This window comes from Muntiacus reevesi, chromosome 15, assembly GCF_963930625.1.
Source record: "Muntiacus reevesi chromosome 15, mMunRee1.1, whole genome shotgun sequence".
Taxonomy (NCBI): Eukaryota; Metazoa; Chordata; class Mammalia; order Artiodactyla; family Cervidae; genus Muntiacus; species Muntiacus reevesi.
In genome coordinates, this window is record NC_089263.1 from 61,169,588 (window position 1) to 61,191,210 (window position 21,623).

A 21,623-nucleotide genomic window follows, 5' to 3' on the forward strand; every position below is an offset into this window, starting at 1 on the left:
CGCTTCTTGGGCAAAGACTCCCGCTAACCGGGCAGCCTGGGTGCGGGCCCAGCAGGCCACCGCCGGGCCTTCGCTGGCCGAGGGGGTGCTCCCGAACGCCCCCTTTTGTTCCTGCAGGTGTCAGGCCAGCTTCTGGGACACACGTTTACTCAGACGGCGAGTGGGGGCTAAAGGGACCTCTCTGCTGTAGCTCTCCGGTGGAACTGAGACTCGTATCTAGGGCCCCTGGTTTGAAATCCAGTGTTTTTTCTACAGCTCTGCGCTGCCTCAGGAGGTCAGAGAGGAGGGTCAGCCAGCCGTGGGCGCAGCCTGACCCCACAGCGCTGGGCGGTCGTCTCCCTTTGGGGACCCCAAGGGCTTGGGCAGGGTGGTCTGCGTGGTTCGTGGCGTGTTAGCACCACTACAGACAAAGGTCCAGGGTTAGGGGAGTCTTCATCATCCCGACTCCGCACCGCCAGTGCCCTTACCTGGCTTCCTCCGCTGCCTTCCTCAGTGGGCGCCCGCCACCGTCTGGTTAAAGCTGCCTGTTATCAGCCAGGGGAGCCGTGTTTATGGGCTGTACTTTGCCTCCAGGCCCGCCCGGGCTTCCCTCCCCCCTCAGTTCATTCTCTGAGCAGACATCAGTTCGTGGGTAGGGTTAGGGTTCCAACCCTGATGAAGGCAACTGCTTCTGACCTTAAACAGGCCACTTCCCGGTGTTCCCGGTCTCCCCATCCCTGTACAGAGGGGTACAGATTCGGTCAAGATCTCTGCAAGTCCTTCTCGCGCTCGTGGTTTAGGTTTTGGGTGCGCTGTCTGGACACAGTGCCTGCCAGTTCACTCCTGACGGACGTGTCCCTATGGCCGGTGCTCAGAGCAGGAAAAGCCCAGAGAACAAACTGGAATGGTGGAATGTCCCTCTCTACCTCCCGGAGGACCTAGCACCTCCAGGAGACAGGCTCCCTCATCACCCACAGTCCTTGTTTATTACTGAAAAAGAGAAAATGCTAACGAGCACACAAAAATTTCCACACTTGGTGTTGTGTTCATGGGAGAGAGGTCAGGAGCAGCTCCCCCCACAGATAGACCGTCAGACCTCAGTTAGGACTCCCCCAGCCTCAGCTTCTCTGCCTGTAAAATAGGTGGCCAGGCCGGTCTCAGAGGCGATCCTGAGAAGTGAAATTGCTCAGTCCTGTCCGACTCTTTGCGACCCCATGAACTGTAGCCTACCAGGCTCCTCCATCCATGGGATTTCCCAGGCAAGAGTGGAAAATGGAGTGGGTTGCCATTTCCTTTTCCAGGGGATCTTCCCAACCTAGGGATCAAACCCAGATCTCCCACATTGCAGGCAGATGACGCTTTACCCTCTGAGTCACCAGGGAAGCCCGCACATTCGTGGACAGCAAAGCGCAGTGCGGGTGGCAGGAGTTGTGAAGACTGGCCTGTCTCGAGCAGGAGGTGGCACCTTGGCGCCCCCGGCTCAGGGTGAGGAGGAGCGTCCTGAGGGCCTTGGCGCAGGCTGAGACGCGGGGGTGCCTCGTGGGTTGGCGGCTGCTGCTGTTGAGGGGCATGGCTTGCCCGCCAGAGGCAGCTCTGTGTACAGTTGGGGGCTGAGCACAGGGGCTCTCAAACGGGGTACGCTGTGGAGTGCACGTCCGGCCCTCACCTGACACAACCAGAATAGCTCTGCTTTATCTCTTGGGGCTCTGCAGAGAAGGGAAAGAAACCCCTGGGGGCGTGGTGCACCTCCACGCTGGCCGAGTTTAAGCATGTCTCTCAGAACCTAGTGGTGTGGCCTTTTCTTACCTGGTCTGCTCGTGACATCACTGGGACCTTTCAAGCTGGTGATGGACGTTCTCCCAGTCTTTCCAATGTCCGTTGCCTTAGTTGATGCCCAGCGTGGCATCACTCCCAGTGGGCAGGCACCCAGGCCGGGGTCTCTCCCCAAGAGTGAGGCCCAAAGCACTCTCCTCCCGTGTCCTACCTCTTAGCTTCCTGGAGTGGGACTGGATCCTGCTTTTCGTAAACCTCTTTTCTTCTGAAAATTATCTTAAGTAAAAGAAATACTGAGCTGTCTTCCTCTCCTTCCTGCAGAGGCCATGGGCACTTTCTATCCCCACCCCACCCCAAAGATCACTGGGGACACCCACTTCCTCCTGGCTGCTCCGCTCCTGGCGGCTCCCCATCCCGCTCCTGCCTGCCCCCTGGCGGCCACTTCCCGCGCACCAGCCCCCCAGGACATCCTACCGCCCGCACCCACAGTGACTCAGCAGGGCGCCTTCCCCAGATCCCCGCCCGGCGTCCCCTTCTGTCCCCACACCCAGCCCCGCCCGTCCTCTGGGAACCCTGCTCTGCAGACAGAGCTGTTTGCAGCCACCGCGGCAGGATTCCCTGTCCTCCCCCGCGCTCCGTCGTGATAGGTGGCACCACCTGCCGTGTGCTGTTGTCCCCAGCGTGTGAGTCCGGCCTGCCTGGGCGGACAGAAGGAGTCCTGTCTGTATCTGACCCTCAAACCCAGCCCACCGTCTTAACTGACAGGCTCTGACTGCATCCACCAGGTTAGGTGAGCACACCCGAGGTCTTGCTGGTCTGGAGACCCCCAGACCCCAGACTCACGTGTGTTCTCTCGCTCTCCCTCCCCTCCCCTCCCGGGGCCGCCTCCCGTTTGTTGACATGCATTTGTGCACATGGTTAGAGCCCGAGACAGGTTCATCTAGACTGTGAGCCCGTCAAGGGCAGGGGCCCTGACGCAGGGCCAACGGTCCCAGGTGTCCGGGAGAGGGTGAGCTTGTGACACCTGTCTGTCTGCCTGCCTGCCTGCCTGTCTGTGCCCCACGTGCCCCTCCTGCCGCCACGCCATCCTCTGCCGACCAAGACGCCGCTTCTGGACCACCAGCCTATGGAAGCGGGCGCGAGGCGAGGGGTGCTATCTGTGGTTGAGGACACGGCAAATGGAACTGTCTCACACAGAAATCGCACCCATCTCCTCGGCCCGCCTTGCACCACCCAGACGGACAGCGGAGGCACCTTCCCAGCCGGCAGCCACGTCCTCGCCGGCCTCCAGCTGCTGCGGCCTGTGTGTGCGCATCGGACGTGGAGTCAGGTGGGGCTGGGTTCCGGCACTGCTCCTGCCCCAGGGTGCCCTCGGGCAAGTCACTGGGCCTTCCTGAGACTGGGTCTGTCCGTCTGTACAGTGGGTTTACCACACCCACCTCACAGGGCTGTTGTGAGAATGGCGTGAGGTGTTGTTTGTGCAAGTTTCTTGTCACTTGAAAATGACTGTAACAATTTGAAGTCACTCTTCATTCTTTTTTTAATATTTGAAAAGTTAAAAAATGTATCAACATCTGTAGTGATACCTTGGGAGATATGGGGAGGCGGGGCAGCTTGGGCTGGGATGATGAGTCCACTCAAGGGTCGGAGGAGAGGCTTTGTCTGACCCCGGGTCTCCCTCTGCTCCAGGCAGGACTTCGTAGCCCTCGTGGACCCCACATGTCCGAGTCCCCAGTAGCAGCCTGCTACTGCCGTCACCTTCCTGTTAGGAATTCTGGTTTGTGTGCAGCTCCCACCCTGGAGGAGGAGGACCCCTTCCCCCAGCCCCAGGATTATCTCCCTTATGCTAATGGAGGGGTTTCTTTGGGGCCTTTCATTTTCCATAGATCTGGCCTGGGAACCACAAGCTCAGTTAGGGCTTGAGCTCGAGAGGGGTCCATTTCAGAGGCTCCCTCACAGGTGCCCACCTGCCTAGAACTGGTTGAGGTGTGGTGAGCAGCCTGTGGTCCACAGGGGTGACTGGTGTGTGACAGACTCCGGGGGCAGGGGACAAAGCGCCAGTCCCATGCCCCAAGCCCTGTCACACAAAGAGCCTGTGAAAACCTAAGCAAGCCATTTCATCCCCCCAAGACTCAGTTTCCTCATTTTCAAAGTAGGTGTAAAACCGCCTGCAGAGTCGCTCTCAGACTTGAATTGTGGCATAGACGGAATGTGATTTGTAAGCTGTGAAGCAGCCTAAGAATACAGATTGTCCTGCTTGTTCCAGGAACACCCCTGTCCCGAGACATCCTCCTGTGTCTCAGCCCTCTCTGGGCGGGAAGAGGCCGTGACACCCCGGGGCCAGCCCAAGTGTCCTCCGTGTGCCTGCCGCACCTTTTCTCACTGGGTCCCCACGGCAGCCTCTGGAGACTGTCAGGGACACCTTAGGAATGCTTGTCTCTGCCTTAAGGTTGAAGGTTCACAGCAGTGATTCGCCCGGGGCCACCCTCGTGAGTGAGAGACCCCAGTGAACTGGTGGCCTCCATGTTTTCTGAGTCATAACCCAGCTTGACTGTAGACTAATTTTTTTTTAATATTTATCTGGCTGCACTGGGTCTTGGTTGCGGCATGTGGAATCTTCGTTGGCAGCACGCAGGCTTCTCTCTGGTTGCAGCGCACAGGCTTAGTTGCCCTGTAGCATGTGGGATCTTAGTTCCTGGACCAGGGATCAAACCCATGTCTCCTGCATTGGAAGGTGGATTCTTGACCCTCTGGACCACGAGGGACGTCCCCGTGGGTTATTATGGACATTTAACCTGGCCCATCTTTATAGCCAGATACTTACTTACACCTTCTGACATAAGTCAAAAACTAGATAGCATCTATGTTCTTTTTTCTCACCTGGCATACTTAATACCTTCCCTAAAAAATGATGATTTCATAGGTTATCGTTCTGCCAACTTAAGCTTGCATCGGATAAGAGCCAGCTCAGATATTTTAGTAAGTGACCATCCCAGGGACTCATGAACCCAAGTGCAGGACTTGGATGCAACCTGCGGCTCCTAGAGTGGACAGGGTGTGAGCTCTTGAGGCCCCGCCCCTTGCCCGCTTGTCGGCTGCCTGCCTTCATTCATGATTTATTCATTCAGCAGACAACTGGGTTCTCACAGCGGACACCTACCTACTTGATTTACCTGCTTCTGTGCTTAGCTGAGATAGTCTGTTCTCCACACACAAGCAGATTGATCTTTGCACATCTCGGTCAGGCCGGGTCAGCCTTGCTCAGGACTCTCCAGGGACTTATAGTCTTACCCAGCATCAAATCCAAACCCTGACTGAGGCCCGCCTGGGCCACCCTCGTTCTGGCCTCCACCATGATTGTGCCACATGCTTCTTTACCCTGCGGCCCCTCCGCCTGGAGCGCTCTTCCCTCTGAGTAACTGTGGCTCCTTCCCTGATGCCTCTGCTCACGACACCCCGTCAGGGAGGCAGCACCCCCAGACCTGGCCCATCAGCTCTTTTTTGCTGCGGTCTGCCTGGTACATGATGCCTGTCTCCCCTCTTGAGAACCTGGGGTCTGCCTGGTACATGATGCCTGTCTCCCCTCTCGAGAACCTGGGTCCAGGGCAACCGTTCGTGTCCACGGCCGCCTCCCCAGTGCCGTGCACAAGGGTGCACAGTGAACGTTTTTGTGATGGAGGAAGGACCAGGCGTGCACCGGGCCTGTTCCGTTCCGGGCCGTGCTCCAGCGCCCAGAGGGGACTACGGAGCTCTGTCAGGCGGGGAAGAGGGACTAGAAGGTACAGCCTGGCCAGTGCTGGGACAGAGGGGGAGAGGCCTGGCCCGTGGGGACCTTTCTAGAGCTTAAAGGATGCAGAGAAGTTTACCAGGTGGAGGAGAGAGAGGACAGTTGAGAGAAGCTGCCCAGCAGAGGCATGGAGACCTGTTTGCATTGAGCTCACAAGAGCAGTTCCCATCCTGGTGGGTGTGGGGGGATCTTTCGGGGAGGTTTACGAAAGTCAGTCAGTTCAGTCGCTCAGTTGCGTCCAGCTCTTTGCAACCCCATGGACTGCAACACACCAGTCTTCCTTGTCCTTCAGCATTTCCTGGAGTTTGCTCAAACTTGTGTTTATCGAGTCGGTGATGCCATCCAACTGTCTCATCCTTTGTCGCCCACTTCTCCTCCTGCCCTCGATCTTTCCCAGCATCAGGATCTTTTCCAGTGAGTCAGCTCTTGGCGTCAGGTGTCTTCAGAGGTGAAAAATTGCATCCTGATACCCTGCCCGGGAGCCTGACTCTTGCCAGGGCTTAGGGGGAGGGTCCTTGCCCGAGGGCCTTGGGCGCTGCCTCTCCAGCTACTGTGCAGCAGTGGCTGCCGCCCTCGGCTCCTGAGTGGACTTAGCGATGGTTTGCCCCAGCCAGCTGGCCCGGGTCACCCCCTGTCCGCGGATAGCACCCAGTCTGTCTCCCAGCTTCAGCGGAGCACAGCGCAGACAGGCATTGCTGAAGGAATCCAGCTCAGCCACCGCCTCCAGTTGTGTCCTGAGTTGTTGCATGGGGTGGTGATAAGAGCTTGTTCGGTGTTTTTGGGAAGTACACGCTGCGATGCGGAACATGGGGTTTGTCTCTGCTCAAAGTGCTCGCTGTCCAGCAGGGGCACACAGACACCTACCAACTGTGCTCAGAAGCGGCCTGGGGCCCGGCGGGCAGGGCTGCACCAAGGCCCTGAGCAGGCCTTGGGGTGGTGGGCTGGTGGGGCAGAGGTGGGAGCGGGCCACACCACAGGCCGGGGAACCGCCAGAGAAAGGTGGGAAAGAAGAAGCACGTCCGGAGGGCGCAGGTGATCTACAGCAGAGGTGAGGAGAGTGGGTCACAGGGCCTTGGGTGCGGTCAGGACCCACGTCCTGGGCTAGTGCCCGGTGGAGCCGCAGGAGACCCACAGTCTCACAGTCCCTCAAGTCCGGCCCGTATGTCGTAAAAGCCCACACCCATTTTATGCATCTGTCCCTCTTGGCCTGTTTGGAGTTACTTCCCCTTCAGTGAAACTGATGCTCCAGAGGGTGGTCCGTGCCCTCTTGTTTCTGCATATATCTCAGAGTACCAGCGAGCGGTGGAAGGGTCTGCCCAGGGCCCGGGGCCTCTCCAGGTCGGGTGTGCAGCGTGCAGGAGCGGCCCCGCCTTGTGACCTCAGGGACTCGGGCACGGCTGACGGTCAGCCAGACCGCGGATGACTGGCAGGATATTCTTACCAGATCTTGTCTAGAAACATCTTCCCTCCACGGGAGCAGAAAACTTAGAATAAATCCTCGATGAAGAAGGAAGAGACAGGGTGCTGATGGGCACAGCACGGCCTGGAAAGCCGCTGGAGCGGGTGGTTTTGGCTGCTGGTTCTGGTTCTGGTTCTGACTGTGTCACTCACTTGCTGCAGGCAAGCTTCTAATCTCTCTGGGCGTCCCTGGCCTAATGAGGTAATGACGATTCCACTCCTGGGACGTGTGCTGAGAAGTTAATACAGACGTGGAGTGATGATCACTCAGGATTACCTAAGATGCGGGGGCGCTGTGTCAGACTCTAGGCTGTGTTGAAGATCCACAGCCCAAGACGAGTGATGCCCTTGTGTGTTTGAGACCAGAAGCCAGAGTCACGGAGCTTTCGCGCCGCGCGGTGTCATGCTTAGTCAGTCACTTGTGTCGGACTCTTTGCAGCCGCATGAACGGTATCCCGCCAGACTCCTCTGTCCATGGGATTCTCCAGCGAAGAACACTGGAGTGGGTTACCGTTTCCTCCTCCAGGAGATGTTCCCCACCCAGGGATTGAACCCGCGACTCCTGCATTGGCAGGCCGATTCTTTACCACTGCGCCCCCTGGCGAGCCCTTCAGCAGCAGGCCCAGGGTCAGAGTGACAGAGCCAGGACTCAAATTCAGCTCCAGGCAGCTTCAGGCCCGCGCTCTCAGAACAGTGCCAGGCACGTGGTGAGCGCTTTGTAAAGGGGGGTCCTGCTGCCAGCCCCTTCACACCTCCTCTGGCTCAGCCCTTCAGGTGGGAGGATTAAGTCCCAAAGAGGGAAGACAGCTGGCCACCCAAGGCCGCAAGTCCAGTAGGATCCGTGCGTTCATCATCCAGGGGAAGATTTGAAAGGCAAGGCTGACCCCCAGGGTGACAGAGGAAATGGGTGGGGCTGGGGAGGTGCCAGCCTTGAGAAGCCCCTCCTGGGCAGCAAGTCTGGGGATCCGAGTTTCCTTCAAAGTCTAGCGTGGTACCTCACAGATTCGCACATATCTGCATTTTATCCATGAGGGAAGTTTGTAAGGGAGGTGGTGCCTGAGCCGCACAGGTCACTGGTGGGGGGAGAGGAGGCTGGGGAGGCAGGTTAGCCTGCAGGAGGCTTCGCTCACGTCCCAAAGGAAGCGTTTCCCACAGGACCCACAGAAACAGTGCTTCCTGTGCGGGGACCAGCAGAGAAGGGCGCTGCTTTCTGCTGTTCGGGTGGAAACTCAAGGAGAGTCTGAGAGCCAGAGAGGGGAGGAGGCAGCCCTCCTGCCAGCAAAGGAGCCGGGGAGGTGGCATGGGGACAGAGACCTCTCCGCCAGGGCCTGGAGGGCCCTGGGCCTCTGCCAGCCAGGGAGGGCAAAGGAGCCTTCACGCGGAAGGAGCAGCCCTGTGCCATAGGTGTGCCCAGAAAGGGGTCCAGGAGGTGCAAGAGACCAGGCTGCTGGCAGGTTGACTTCCCAAGGCCTTGCAGCCGGTTGGGCTGGAACAGAAGACAGGACAGGCAGGCTGGCTGGGACCCAGGGGAGGAACAGCGAGGGACGCCCGGCGGGGAGCGGGCAGCCACGCTGAGCGGTGCCCGGGCTCGTCCTTCGGTCGGTCACCCGGTCCCTCCCCACAGCCCCCAGGAGACAGGAGAGGCTTCTGGAGGACATGTGGTGTCAGCGGGGCCGCAGGCTGGGGTCGGGCCCCTCCCCACGGGCCCCCCGGCCCCCGAGCTTTCTGGAATCGGGTGGACAGGAGGGTTCTGATAGGTTGGCTGGGAAGCCTCATTAAAGATTGACGCGGTGAAGCCCATTAGACGGCTGCCGGCATATCGGTTTCCCAGAGCCCAGGCCAGCGGCGGAGGAAGGAGAGGTAAGTGGGCAGGAGGCAAGCGGCGCGCCTCCCGGACGGCGCCCGGGGCCCCGCAATGGTCAGCAGGGAGTGGACCTTCCACTGCTTCTGCTTCTGCCACTGCCACTGCACCGTGCTTTGCAGGGTGAACTGTAGGTGACGGGAGCCCCTCCCCGTTCACTCCCAGGTGCTGGGGGTGGGGGGTGGTGCAGAGCCCTGGGTCCTGGGACCTAGTCCCTTCACTGGTGGGTCGGAGGGTTGAGATGCTGTTCTGGCTAAGGCCTTGCAGGAGGGGCGGGCTGCCATGGCAGGTGGCAGACTTGGTGGTGGTCCCTGTGGGCTCCGGTCCCAGCAGCCCCGTCCGCGTGGGGCGCCTGTGGCCTTGGGAAGTCGCTCACCCTTTCCAAGCCTCAATTTCCCCCCATCTGTGACACAGGTCCAGCAGGATCTGCCCTGAACAGTTGAGCAGCTTAATCACAGAAATGGTGCACAGGTCCTTTGCTTGATAAACCTGACCAATTTTATTGCACATTATCCTGTTTGAGATGCTTTTCGAGGTTTATGTCCTGAATGGAGCTTATTAAGAAAAGGAGAAAAAAATGTCTTATTCGGGCAGTAATTGGCCGAGTCACGTCGGCCTGGAATGGCGCTGAGTGGGACCGAGCAGGCCGGTTGGCGGTGTCCCGGCCTTGAAGCTGGGAGGCCTGGGTTCCAGCCCCATCTGTCCCAGTTCAGATGCGTTCTCAGGCAGCTCTCTCCCTTCGCCTCACCTCAGGACCCGTCTACGCCAGGAGAGGGGACACTCCTCGGTGGGACCCTGGGTGGCACATGGGCCTCCTGCCATCACTGTCAGAGTGAAGGGGCCTGTCCCCTCGGGGTGGGGGGGGTACTTGCTGATGCTTAGTTGCGAGGCTGGGGGTTGCTTCTCACTGTGGTCCTGGGCCGCCTGCCCTCTCTGAACGGCAGCCTGTGCATCTGCCCATGCTGACCTTCTGGGTCTACAGGTCGTTTCAACACTGGCCACTTAGACACGGCTTTAACCGCCGGTCACCCTGGGGCGAGCCGTAACTGGCGGGCCCAGAGATGAGGGCGTGTTAGAGGCTTGCAGTGGAAGATGACCCAAAGGAGGGGTCATTACCATCTGTGATAAACCATCAATTTATCAATGCAGTGATAAATCGTCTGGCCCTGTGACCTGAGGAAAGCAAAGCCAGCTGCCTCACGTATCAGCTGCTGCTCTGAGCCTCATTTCACTGGTAAGAACTGGGCCGAAAAGTACACAGGGTGACTTTAAGCAAGAAGACAACCGGCAGGGCAGCGGCAGTCAGGATTTGTCTGCTGTTGAGCCAAGCTTGGGAAGTGGGGCAAGCCTTCCACCCCTCGGGCTTCCTGAGCCCAGAGGGGATGAGGCAGCTGTCTGTCTGTCTGTCTAAGCAGGGCCGGGCATCAGCACGCTGGTGTGGACAGAGCCCTAGGCTGTTGACACTTGTCCTGGGCGTTGGTCCCAGCTCTGCCACCAGGTCGTGTGGGGCCTTGGCAGGGTGGCTCTGAAGACCACGGCCACCCCAGGTCCCTTTCCACGAGGACGCCTGCTTGCTTGGCAGCAGTAGCCTAACACCAGCGGGGAAGGCTGCGCCCCATCTCAGAGCTCGGCGGCTCTGGGCCCGTGCAGGACGCAGGCGCCTCAGGAGACAGAACGAGCCGGCAGAGGCAGGGAGTCTGGGGGGAGCTTGGGTGTCTGCCCAGCCTGGGCCAGGTGGCTGTCGCTCGCCGGCCAGGAATTCCATCAGCGCCACTGAGCAGTTGCTGGGTCCATGGTTCCTGGCACTGCTGGGGTCTCGGGTTCCATCCTCTCCAGAGGCCCAGGGGATTGCCTGGAGAGGCCGCCTGGAAACCGAGCTGGTCCCTGTGTCCCCAGCAGCTGGGCGGGCGTCCTGGGGCCTCATACGTGTTAACGGGTTGCAGGAGGATGACCCTTCTCGGGAGGAGGCGCATCAGCACTGCCTCGGCTCACCTACCCACCTTGGCTGGGCAACCGAGTGCGTACCTGGGACGGGAGCCGTAAGGCCTGCCCCGCCCTGCACGGCCAGACCAGTGCGGAGTTGCACCCGAGCGCCTGTCCCCTCCATGGGGACTCTTTATTACAAGGTGGTGCGGCCTGCTTGTACATAGATTAGAAGTTCAAAAGGAGGGAGAGGATCGCACGGCCCCAGGATGGCCTCTGAACATCCTGTCCTCGGAAATTGTAGCGACCGAGAGTGGGGTGATCCTCGGTTCCATCCTCCTCACCTGTAGGATCCTGGAAGGAGAGAAGCCCAAGTAGTCAGCACTGCACTCTGGCAGGAAGCTGGGTCTCCCGGCTCCAGGCTTGCCCCGGAGGGGATTGTACAGTCTGAAACGGTCCAGAGAGGCCCAGTGGGAATGGGGGGGGCTGGAAAATGTGAGTGGGGGTCGCGGGGGGGCTGGCGGGGAAGCAGAGCCTCCAGACCAGTGTCTGGTCCCGACCAGGACCTCCGGGAGCAGTGCTTGCTTGGTGTGGGGGGGACCGGGGCTACCTCGCTCGGTCCCTTCAGGGTGTGCACGCCTGAGAGCCTGGGATCCAGATCTGCCTCCTGGGTCAGGAGGGCGGGTTTGCACACACCTTGCCCAAGTACTGAGTGTGCAGGGCCACCTGCGTGTGGTCGGGAGGATGGCAGCAGGCAGGCCGACCCGCCGTCTCTCTCCCCTCGGACGCTGGTGCTGAGAGGCTGTGCAGGGTGGGTGCCTGCTGAGAAGGGCGGCCAAGGCACCAGGCCAGGGCAGGCCTCTACGCCCCCACTCGGCCTCTCGACCCTGTTCCCTCCCGCCCGGGCTGTTTCTCTGCTCAGTGCCTCCCACTCCTCTTTAGGACCCTCTGCGCCCTCCTCCCATCTGGTTCCCCCACCCCACCGACTGTCCCTTCCCCAGGAGGTGGAGAATGTCTAGGACCATTTTCTAGCTGGAGGGAGGGCTCTAGAAAGAGCCACCTGCTCAGTCTCGGTAGTCGTTGATCGTGAGACAGTTTGCCTGGGGCCCAGTCTTTCATTTATTCAATAAATATTTGTCGAGTGTCGACCGGGCGCCAAGAACTGCAGTAAGTGCCGGGAACGAGGAGGAGCGCGGACAGTCATGTTCCTGGAGGTGAAGGTGGACGGCTGTGCGCCCGGGTCCTAACCTACGGGCGCGTGTTCTGTTTCCGTGTCCTCGGGGACGAGGGGCCTGGGCTGTACCCTCTGTACAACGGAGCATGACCTCTGCCCTCCCTGTCCCCTGCCCCCTCTCAGCAAGGCTGGGGCGGGGCGGGGGGTCGGCCCCTCTGTCCCTTCTCCCGGAAGCCTGATCCTGTGTGCCCAGGTTTTCAGCCGTCTGCCGCCCCTGCACCTTTCTGCTGAACTGGGGCAGTGTCCCCGAGGGCGGCCGCATCTCAGCCTGGAGTCTCAGTCACAGGTGGAGGCCAGGGACGCCATACAGGCGCTCTCACCCCTCCTGCCAGCTGCCCTGCTCCCTCTGGAGGGCGGGGGCCGCTCACCCTGCTCACAGGTGAGGGGCTGAGGCTGTGGCCTGCCCCAGGTCTGATCCCTGACCTCGGACCTCCGGCCCCACTCTTGCCTGCAGTCTGGCCTGCGGCAGGACCCTCGGTCACTCACACGGCGCGCCTTAGGCCCCTCAGCCATCAGCTCCCACCCCTCTGGCGCCTCCCCTCCCCTTGTGGCCGCTTCCCGGGTGGGCTGGTGGCCCGAGACTGGCCAACCTCCCCCGCTCCTCCGGCTCTGTTTCTCTTCCGTGTTCCCGCACCTCGTGACCCCAAGGGTGAAAGGACCTCGTCTGGGTCAGCAGCTTGTAGGAGTGGGCGTCTGACACGCCATCCACCTGAAGCTGGAACGTGGGCCTCGGGGCCGGAAGTCCGCTGCCTCCCCCCGTGTCCTCAGGCCGCAGGCCGAGCCCGCCCGCCCCACCCCGGCCCCCGCGCTGCGTGCAGATGGGCTCCCTCAGCTGCAGCCGCCGCTGCCTCAGCTCATCGGGGTGTGAGCCCTGCTGCCATGGGTGGGACCCACAGGACACCAGAGACGGGCCCCTGCTTCTCCCGACGCTGGTCCCTGTCCCGGCACGTTTTCCTCTGTCACGTGTCCGCAGTGCAAGTCAGGCTCTGACTCGTTTGAGGTGAGACAGAAGGGTGAAGGCCGTCTGGAGCTCCCAGACGTGGCCAGCTTGTGACGCCGAGGCCAGCTCCCTGGGCCCCGTGGCCTGGGGCAGGTCCCCCCTGCCCCTCAGAGCCGCCAGCACCCATTCCCGGTGGGGAGTGGTGAGCCTGGGCCCCGCACCTCGGTCGGCCTCCTCTATGAGCAGGCACGGCTGTGGGGAGCCCTGTGTTCTGGTGGATCAGCTCTCGGTCGGTCTGACTTTCATCCAAGAAGCTCAGAGCTCAGCCCCGTTCCCCTGGGTCTGGCGAGTGCACGCTCCCTGGGACCTTCCAACTCGGTTCAGTAAAGCACGCCAAGTGCCTGACCTAAGCGGGCCTCGAGCGCCGAGTGAGAGGCGCGGACTCTGCCCTCGGGGAGCTCCGGGTCTCGGAGGAAGGGGAGACCTGCTGTCAGTCAGGGTGCTAACAGTTAGAGAGGCATTGTAAGACAGGCCCTTGCAGTCAGGCGGTGGGGGGCAGCGGATGTCGGCAGGCTTCCTGGGGGAGGCAGCTGCAGAGCTGGGCCTTGAAGACTTGGCAGTGAGGGAGGTGGGGGGACTGAGGGGCCCCCAGTCGGGGAGGGAGGAGCACAGCAGGGGGTGCGGGCTTAGTGAGCGGGTACCGAAGGCCTCCTGGGGGGTCTCCAGAAGTGGCCATGGGGGCAGGCTTGAACTGGACCCCATAAGGGTCAGGCTTGTGTCTTCCAGAGATCGCACGGTCTGCAGAGTCAGGTGGAAGACAAATGTGGAGAAACGAAGAGGGTGGAGGCTGAGGGCCCCTCGGTGATGGCGGCAAGGGTCTGGGAGAGGTGCTGAGGCAGCCGCGCGGGGAGGGAGAGGCGGGTGGACCCTGTGGGGATCTGCGGAGACGGGGTGGCGGGGGGAGTGTCCCCACCTGGATCCCAGAGGCAGGGGCACGGCTGGCCTGAGACGGCTCTGGGGCGGGGGAGACTCGCCCGGGCCTCCACCTTGGCTTCTAAGTGCACCAGCGGGAAATGACACGGGGCCCTGGACAGACGGGAGTGGGACAGCCACCCAGCACCCCCACCCTGAGGCTTCAGGAAGCACCATGGACAGGCTCTGCCTGAGCGTCCCAAGGGCCCTAGGCCTCTGGAGGGCAGCGCCTCCTCCCCCTCCTCGCGCCTCTGCCGCGGGGCACGTGGCCAGCGAGTGGAACTGACCCAAAGGACGGGGACACGCCCTGTGTGACCCTGGACAGACCCCTCGCCCTGAGACAGAGGGCCTGTGCATCCTAATGCGAAGGACCCTCACAGCTCAAAACCAACCTGCATGTTCTGTGGTCAAGAGGAACGAAGGCCTTATGCAACCAGAGTCATCGTTCCCTGCTCCGTAGCGTCTGAAGGCCCAGCCGTGTCACCGTGAGATGCCAGAGGCCCCCAGGAGCAGCGGGGACTCTGCTCAGCCCTCCCTACCCAGGAGAACCGGGCTGGCCAGCTGAGGGCCTCGGGAGGCAGGCCAGGCCAGCAGGCAGAGCGAGGGGTGCACGCCCCAAACCTCCACGGCAGCTTGCCACCAGTCGGGGGCCTGGCATGGTGGGGCCCGGCGCAGCCAGGCGGGGGTTCCAGAGCACGGGCTCAGCCAGGAGAGGGAAGATCCAGGCTCGGCAGGAGTGCGGGTGTCGGGCCTGATCCCCAAACATCGGGCTGAGTGGGCAGCCCTGCCCGCCACGTGGACGCCAGGCAGAGCCTGGGCGCTGTCCGAGGGCTGCCACCCTCACCCGGGGCCCTTCCGGCCAGGCTGCCCCTGCACGCCTCATCCTTGAGCCCTGTCTCAGTCGACACGCGCTGCAGCTGAATTTAAGAAAGGAAGTGACGTTTCCCAGGTAGTCTGAGGCAGGTTCTGCTGCTGACAGCTGTGTCACTTAGCCTTTTCTGGGCCGTTCCCGCACCTGTTACAGGTCTTCCTGGGAACTGTCTGGTGGGGTTGTGAGAATTAAAGTAAATGTAAATTAAATTAAGAAAAGTGCCTTGACACCACAGTAAAGCCCTGTTCTCATATTCTGGCTCTGGTTTCCTGAGAACAAGGAGGGGAGGAGCCCTCAGGCCTGGGCCTCATGGAATAGGAGAGAGAAAGACCTCTCCTCCACCGTAGATTTTTTTTTTTAATTGGGAACTATTTTTCTTTATTAATCTTTAAAAAATTTTCCAACACCTATACTGAACATATTGACTGACAAACCAGTTTTTAAAACGAGCAAAATTATTGTATGTTGAATAAATAGAGCAGGAAAACGGTGTTTAAAGACAGGGAAAGAAAGCTAGTGTTTCCGTCACTCCCGTGTGCCACCAGATGTGTGTGTGTGGTCACCTCTGTAAAGAGCCGGCGGGCATCTTCTCTCCTGCTCGACCGAATGCAGCAGTGGGTGCCCAGCAGGGCGGCTTCTCCCGGGGAGGAATGCTCCTGCAGCGCTGGGCGTGCCTCCTGCCGTGAGGCAGCTGGCCCACTGCCCTCCACCTGGACCCTGCTGTTTTGCAGCCGAAGCATCCACACAGGGGCCAGGAAGCGGTGGACAAGGCTCGCAGAAAACTTGACCGAAGCCCGTAGCAAGGCCTAGGGCTGGGGATTGCCGAGTATGGAAGCAAGCTTCCAGCACAGAGCGGGCTGTCAAGTATAGAAAAACAGAACGAGATTCCATCCGTATTATCACCCCTAAGGGCGGAAGTCGGCCTTCGTGGGTGTGGGTAGGTTGGGACCTCCGTGTCAGAAGGAACCCTCTCCCTCGTGGGTCACGCCTCCGTCGCTGGGAGAGCGGCCTGGAGGCTCCAGGGGCTCCGGTGCGGGGCAGCAGGTGACCTGTTTCAGCTTGGAGATTCTGTTACCCCGTGTCCTGCCGTGCCCCGCTCCAGGGGACACGCGGCTCACCTCCCAGCTGCTTGAAGTACCCTGTGGGGCAGGCCTTCTGCCCATCATGGATTTTGTCTCACTCTTGAGCGTTGCTGGCCGCTCATCCTGGGGTGGAGATGACGCCCCTTCCCCATCTCGGCAGCGAGGCTTGAGGCCAGCTTGCCCCGGTCCCTCCCCCGCCGCCGTGACTATCTGCAGTTCCCCAGTGACACCTGAGCCGGCCGAGAGAACGAGCAATCGGCTCTTTCTCAGATTGGAGCCAAAGCCTGATTTTCTTGTAAACGTAGCACAGTAGCAGCCCCTGTCTGGACACAAGGCACACGCGGCAGCCCTTGCCTGCCCCAGGCCTGCTTTCAGGGTCGAGGGCAGGAGCGCAGCCCAGAAGGCTCTACAGCGCTCGGTCATTCTCTCCCACCCCGTCACCTGCCCTCACCACACCTCCGGGCTCCTGGGTGCAGGCGGGAGGGCGTCATGTCACGGGAAGGGGCACGGGCTGAAATCCCCGCCGCGACTCCTCCTGCTGGAAGGCCGCTCCCCTGCTCACAAGGCAGAATGAAATGGAACCACTGGGTTGGCAGTTCCAAGTTAGAACGGCTCTGTGGGAAGTGGAGGGACTGGAGTTCGAGGTTAGGGGATTGAGAGCAGAGTGGCAGCCGCAGGTGCCGTTTGAGGGGAAGGAAAGGGGGGTCAGCACGAGCAGGGATGAGCTTGGACCCTGTGAAGTGGCTCCACGGGAAGAACCATGAGAAAGGGATAGAGTGCTGATGAGAGGACGGGGTGGGCCCGGGCTTTGCGAGGCTGAGAGCCAGCCGTGAAACCGTCTCCTGGGGGACCAGGGGGCGGAGGCGGCGCAGGCCCTGGGGTCCTCTGCCCATTAACCTCTGCGCCCTTGTGCTTCTCTTGCCCACAGGCCCCTCCAGCCAGCGTCAGGTGCAGAATGGCCCCTCTCCCGACGAGATGGACATCCAGAGAAGGTAACCCTCCCTGCAGCAGGGCCGGCGTGGAGGCCACACCGGGAGGGGGCGGGAGAACAGGCCTGACCAGAGAGGAAGAGGAGGCGGTTCGTTGCCACTTTGCCAGCGATGACGAGCGTGTGGTTTCACAGCGCGGGGGCCCCGCTGACTCTGTAGCCTCACCGTCAGCCTGGCGGAGTCCCGGCCCATTCACTTACTGAATACCCTCTCAGGTGTATTAGGAGGTCATCGTCCGGGAACCTGGGATGTGACCTGGGCTGCACACGACCCGCCAGGCCAGTCTGACTGAGCCCATCCTAGGCCCCCATCTCGTGTCTGTCTGTCTGGAGGCCTTGTGAGCCCTGGTCTCTCATTGGACGCCTTGGCGGGTGCCCCACACGGCCCCCCCAGTGGGGGTTAAAGCAGAGGCCGCGAGGGCACTCTGGGCTGCAGCCGCCCTTGGGTGGCCAGGCCGGGGCCGTGTCCTCGTCCTCGTGGGGCTAGCCCGCGGAGGAGACTGCTCCTGTGGGGTAGGGTGACCCGTCCCCCCGCCCCCTCCAGGGTGCGTCTGGAATGTCTGGAAAGAACGGTCAGTGCTGTTGTCCTGAAGTTACAGGAGACGTCGCGGTGTCTGAGGAGGAGCCGCCGCCCCAGTCCCTGTGCCAGGAGAGCAGGGCCAGGGCGTGGGCCCGCCCTGCTGGGCAGGGTCTCTGTGTCTCTGAGGGCCTGGCACCCTGGCCCCGTGGAGCCATGCTGGGAGGCAGGCTTGGGCCGTATCTTCTCCAGGGGAGCGGAAGAGCGCCTGGCTCCCAGCCTGTGGCCAGGCTCAGGCAGAGCCCGAGGTCAGGGCTGGGAGGCCCGCCCCTGGCTGAGGCTCTCAGGGTCCTCGCCTCGAGTCTGCCCCCTGTCCCGAGTGCCCTGTGCCCTACGGTGGACTCTGTGACCCTGGGCCTCAGTCTCCTGACTGCAGGTAGCAGTGTTAACAAGGGATAAAGCTGGGTGTATGCTTCCTGGACTCAGGTCAGAGAGGCTCCTATTTATTTATTCCTAGCCTCTCAGGATACCACGTGGCTTACTAGGCACACTTTGTCTCACTTTTAACGCTCACGTTAGTCGTCAGGGGTTATCATTACCCGCGCTGTTTCTCACATTAGCCGCTGAAGGTGGGAGATAGAAAGGAAGCAGAAGCTAGGAGCAGAACCAGGACTGGCCCCGGCCCAGCCCTCTGCCAGCTCCCAGGCCCCCTCCTTGACAGGGACAGGGTCCCACACAGACCCTTCTGTCGGGCTGTCAGAGCTGGAGACACACCACCGCCAAGGCCAGCGTCCAGGGCTGCTGGCCGCAGAGCGCGGTTCACTTTTGTCTGCAGTTGGCGTCCCCAGGCCAAGTGACCCCCGAGGTCAGTCTGTGAACCGCAGGCATCAGACTCCAGAGCAGGGACCTGCTGGTCAGGACGGGGGGAGGCTGGGAGAGGGGTTGCGTGGTGCCACGAGGGACGCAGTGAGCCCAGCACGGAGCCGTCCTGTCTTCCACCACCAGCATCCTGCGTCCACAGAAGGCCGATTCCTCCCTCATGGAGGGTTTCTGGGCACGTGGGTCATGCCGGAGAGGCTGGAGTTGGGAGTGATATTTCGGCAGTTTGGATGGAGAAGCTTAATGCAGATGCTGCTGGGAGCTTTCCAAGCATCTTTAGTGTCAGAAGGGTCTTTTTCAGTATTTTTTAGATAGTGGGCACAATCCTTCCAAGAACCCATGACACGTGTTCTTATTTGTGGAGAGGCATCTAGGCCCAGGAAAGGGAAAAAGCTCACCCAAGATCACAAACTCGTGACTCCCAGAGTGGGGGCCCGAAAGCGCTCTGCTCCTCAATGGCCATGCAATGAGCCCCGCGTGTCCCTTGTCCTTCTTCCAAGGTGAAAGCGCTGGCAGCCCCACGTGCTTATTCCCCGCCACGCACACCCTGAGCAGCCAGCCCGACGCCAGAGCGCTGGAAGCCTACGGTGCAAACGCACGGCCGCGGCCTCTCCCTCTGCAGGCGCCCTCCCGCCTCCCACCTGGGAGCAAACTAGCCCTCAGAGCGGCCCGGGCCCCGCGCCCCAAGACGGGCTGCAGTGTCGGCAGCCCTTGTGACCCCTGAGCCCCTCCCGCACCAGCATCACAGCCCGGGTTCTGTGCATGTGCGCCTGGGCCCGTGTCTTCACTCACCCGGCCTTGAAGAGCAACCCAGGGCCCTCCTGCGAGGAGCCGGGAGGTTGTGCCTGCCGGGGTCACCTGGCGCAGTCACACAGGCTCCCGTTGGCTTCGGGAGCTCAGCCAGGTGCAGTGGGCGTGGGTGGCCCTGAGGCCGTGTCTGCAGAGGCTGTCAGCCCCCAAACAGCAGGCAAGCTCATCCAGCCCGGGGGACGCTTGGTCACTCGGCTAGGTGGTGAGCCCTCGTGAGGGGCTGCCGGCACTGCCCTGGTTGGGGCCCTGGGCTGGTCACAGCTCGGCCTGTGGAAGCGGGGACAGCAGGCCTGGCAGCCGGAGCCCAGGGAGGGACGAGGCGGGCTCACTGCTGAGCCCGGGGGCCCTGGGGAAGCCTGACTCTGCGGCCCGGGCGCTGACACGGACTGGTTCTCACTCCTCTGTGGTTGCTTCCCAGACAAGTGATGGAGCAGCAGCAGCACCAACAGCGCCAGGAGTCTCTCGAGAGAAGAACCTCGGCCACAGGTGAGAGCGTCCCGCCCCTGCGGGGCCGTCCCTGCCCTGGACGGGGCCTGGGACACGCTGGGCACTCGGCGACCTGCTGCTGGGCGCACGGGCCCCGGAGGGCGCCAGCCACACCCCGCATTTCTAACTCCAATCTGACCCTGTCGCCGTGGCAGCGCTTCCCCATCACCCTGAGCGACCTGGGCTCCCTGCCCGGCCTCCAGGTGCGCAGGCCCAGCACCCCGCGAGCGCCCCTCCTGCAGCTCCTCCACTTCCTCCGGGGCCACCGCCCCCCTCGCGCCCGTGCCCCCTTCACCAGGCTTCACTCCTGTCCCGGCGTGGTGCTTCCTTCCCTGAGGAAGCCTCCTGCGGGCTTCCGGCCGGCCAAGCCCCTCCTCACAGGCCAGCTGGCACTGTGCGCCCGCTCTTTCTGGCACTTGTCACCCTCCGCGGTGACAGATGTGCAGTCGTCCGTGTGATTGACTCACTGCTCCCCACCAGGCCATGAGCTCCAAGAGCATGGAGCCTGTGGCCACTGGTCCCCGGCGCCCTGCACAGAGCCAGGCAGGCAGCGGAGACCCGGACGGGGGGCGGGGCGGGACTGCCCAGCACGCGGTGCTGCTCCTGGACACGCGCCCCCGTCGGCCCTGCCGCCGTCCCCCAAGGCCAAGGGGGCGGCCACCATTGCATCTCGGGGGCTGACATCTGCCAGTGCCTGGCAGGGTGCTCAGGGCTGAGAAGGAGCAGAGGAGGAAACAGATTCCCCGGGAAGACCACCACTGAGCGGCAGGAAGGCAGTGGAGCGCGGGGGTGCGAAGCCAGTATGTGACACTGGGTCCCGCCAGGCCCCAGGTGTCGGCAGGGACCAGGACAGTGGCAAGTGCCTCCTGAGGGGCTTCCTGGAAGAGTGACCCTGAGCCGCTCTTCGTCTGCCGAGGAGCTCCCCGGGAGGCCCCCGCGGGGCCCGGGCACTCACCGAGCCCACCGCTGTGTTTCAGGACCCAGCCTCCCGCCGGGGCACCCCTGCTCTGCGGCCAGCGCCCCCCTCTCGTGCAGCGGCCCTCCACCCCCACCCCCACCCCCCGTCCCACCGCCACCCACGGGGGCCACCCCCCCGCCCCCGCCCCCACTGCCGGCCGGAGGAGCCCAGGGCGCCAGCCACGACGAGAGCTCCGTGTCCGGCCTGGCCGCCGCCCTGGCTGGGGCCAAGCTGAGACGAGTGCAGCGGGTGAGCATCATGGGCCCCTGGGGGCGGGCGGGGGAGGATGAGGCTGGGGGGCCCTTCCCTACCGGGAGTGCATCACCACCCTCCCCAACCCTGGTTCCCCGGTTCCCAGAAGAACTGGGACGGCGCTGCGTGAGGCGGGAGCTGCCGCCCTCCTTAGGAGGAAACCAAGGGTTGGGCATGTGAGCAGCTTGTCCCGAGCACGCAGGCCAGCAGCTGCAGCATGGACTCAGGCCCTCGGTCTCCTGAGTTTAAGTCCATCAGCTTCCTCGGGCTCAGCTGGTCCTCCCCAGCCGTCCCCAGTGTCCTGGCAGTGGAGCTTCTGGAAGAAGGCCGTGTGTGTTTGTGGGCTAAAGGGCACCTCTGATTCACAGTCATGCCCCCTCGCCCCTCAGATCACACCCGCCCTCGTCAAGGCCGCTGACCGTGAGCCAGTGGACCTGGTGCATGTCTGTGAACAGTGACCTCCAGTCGACGGCTCCCTCTGGACTCTTGACTTTGACACCAGCGGGTGGGGTTGGGGAAGGGCCTGGCCTGGCCTCTTCCAGCTCTGCTGTCACACCCAGCCCCTTTTCCCTCAAGTCACTGGCCTGAAGCATCCTCTCCCCTTAGCCAGAAGATGCGTCCGGAGGCTCCAGTCCCAGCGGGCCCTCAAAGTCTGACGCCAACCGGGCCAGCAGTGGGGGTGGCGGAGGAGGTCTCATGGAAGAGATGAACAAGCTGCTGGCCAAGAGGTGGGTGTGTTGACTGACTGCGGCCAGCTCAGCTGCTTGTTGGGGAGCTCCTGCTCCCAGTGCCCGGCCCAGAGGGGTAGGGGAGTGCAGTACCACCCTCTCCAACCAGCAGCCACCTTTCCCTG

The 21,623-nt window shown here is 62.1% G+C and overlaps 1 protein-coding gene across 4 annotated transcripts in view; it reads left to right on the plus strand.

Moving 5' to 3' along the window:
* The window catches only part of EVL (Enah/Vasp-like), a 141,118-nt gene that overhangs the window by 105,805 nt on the left and 13,690 nt on the right, over positions 1-21,623 (plus strand). For all 4 annotated transcript variants that reach the window (XM_065906891.1, XM_065906890.1, XM_065906892.1 and 1 more), the window contains exons 4-7: positions 16,809-16,872; positions 19,493-19,560; positions 20,538-20,767; positions 21,377-21,498. In XM_065906891.1, the coding sequence (XP_065762963.1) occupies positions 16,809-16,872; positions 19,493-19,560; positions 20,538-20,767; positions 21,377-21,498 (484 nt within the window). The remainder of the gene's footprint in view (positions 1-16,808; positions 16,873-19,492; positions 19,561-20,537; positions 20,768-21,376; positions 21,499-21,623) is intronic.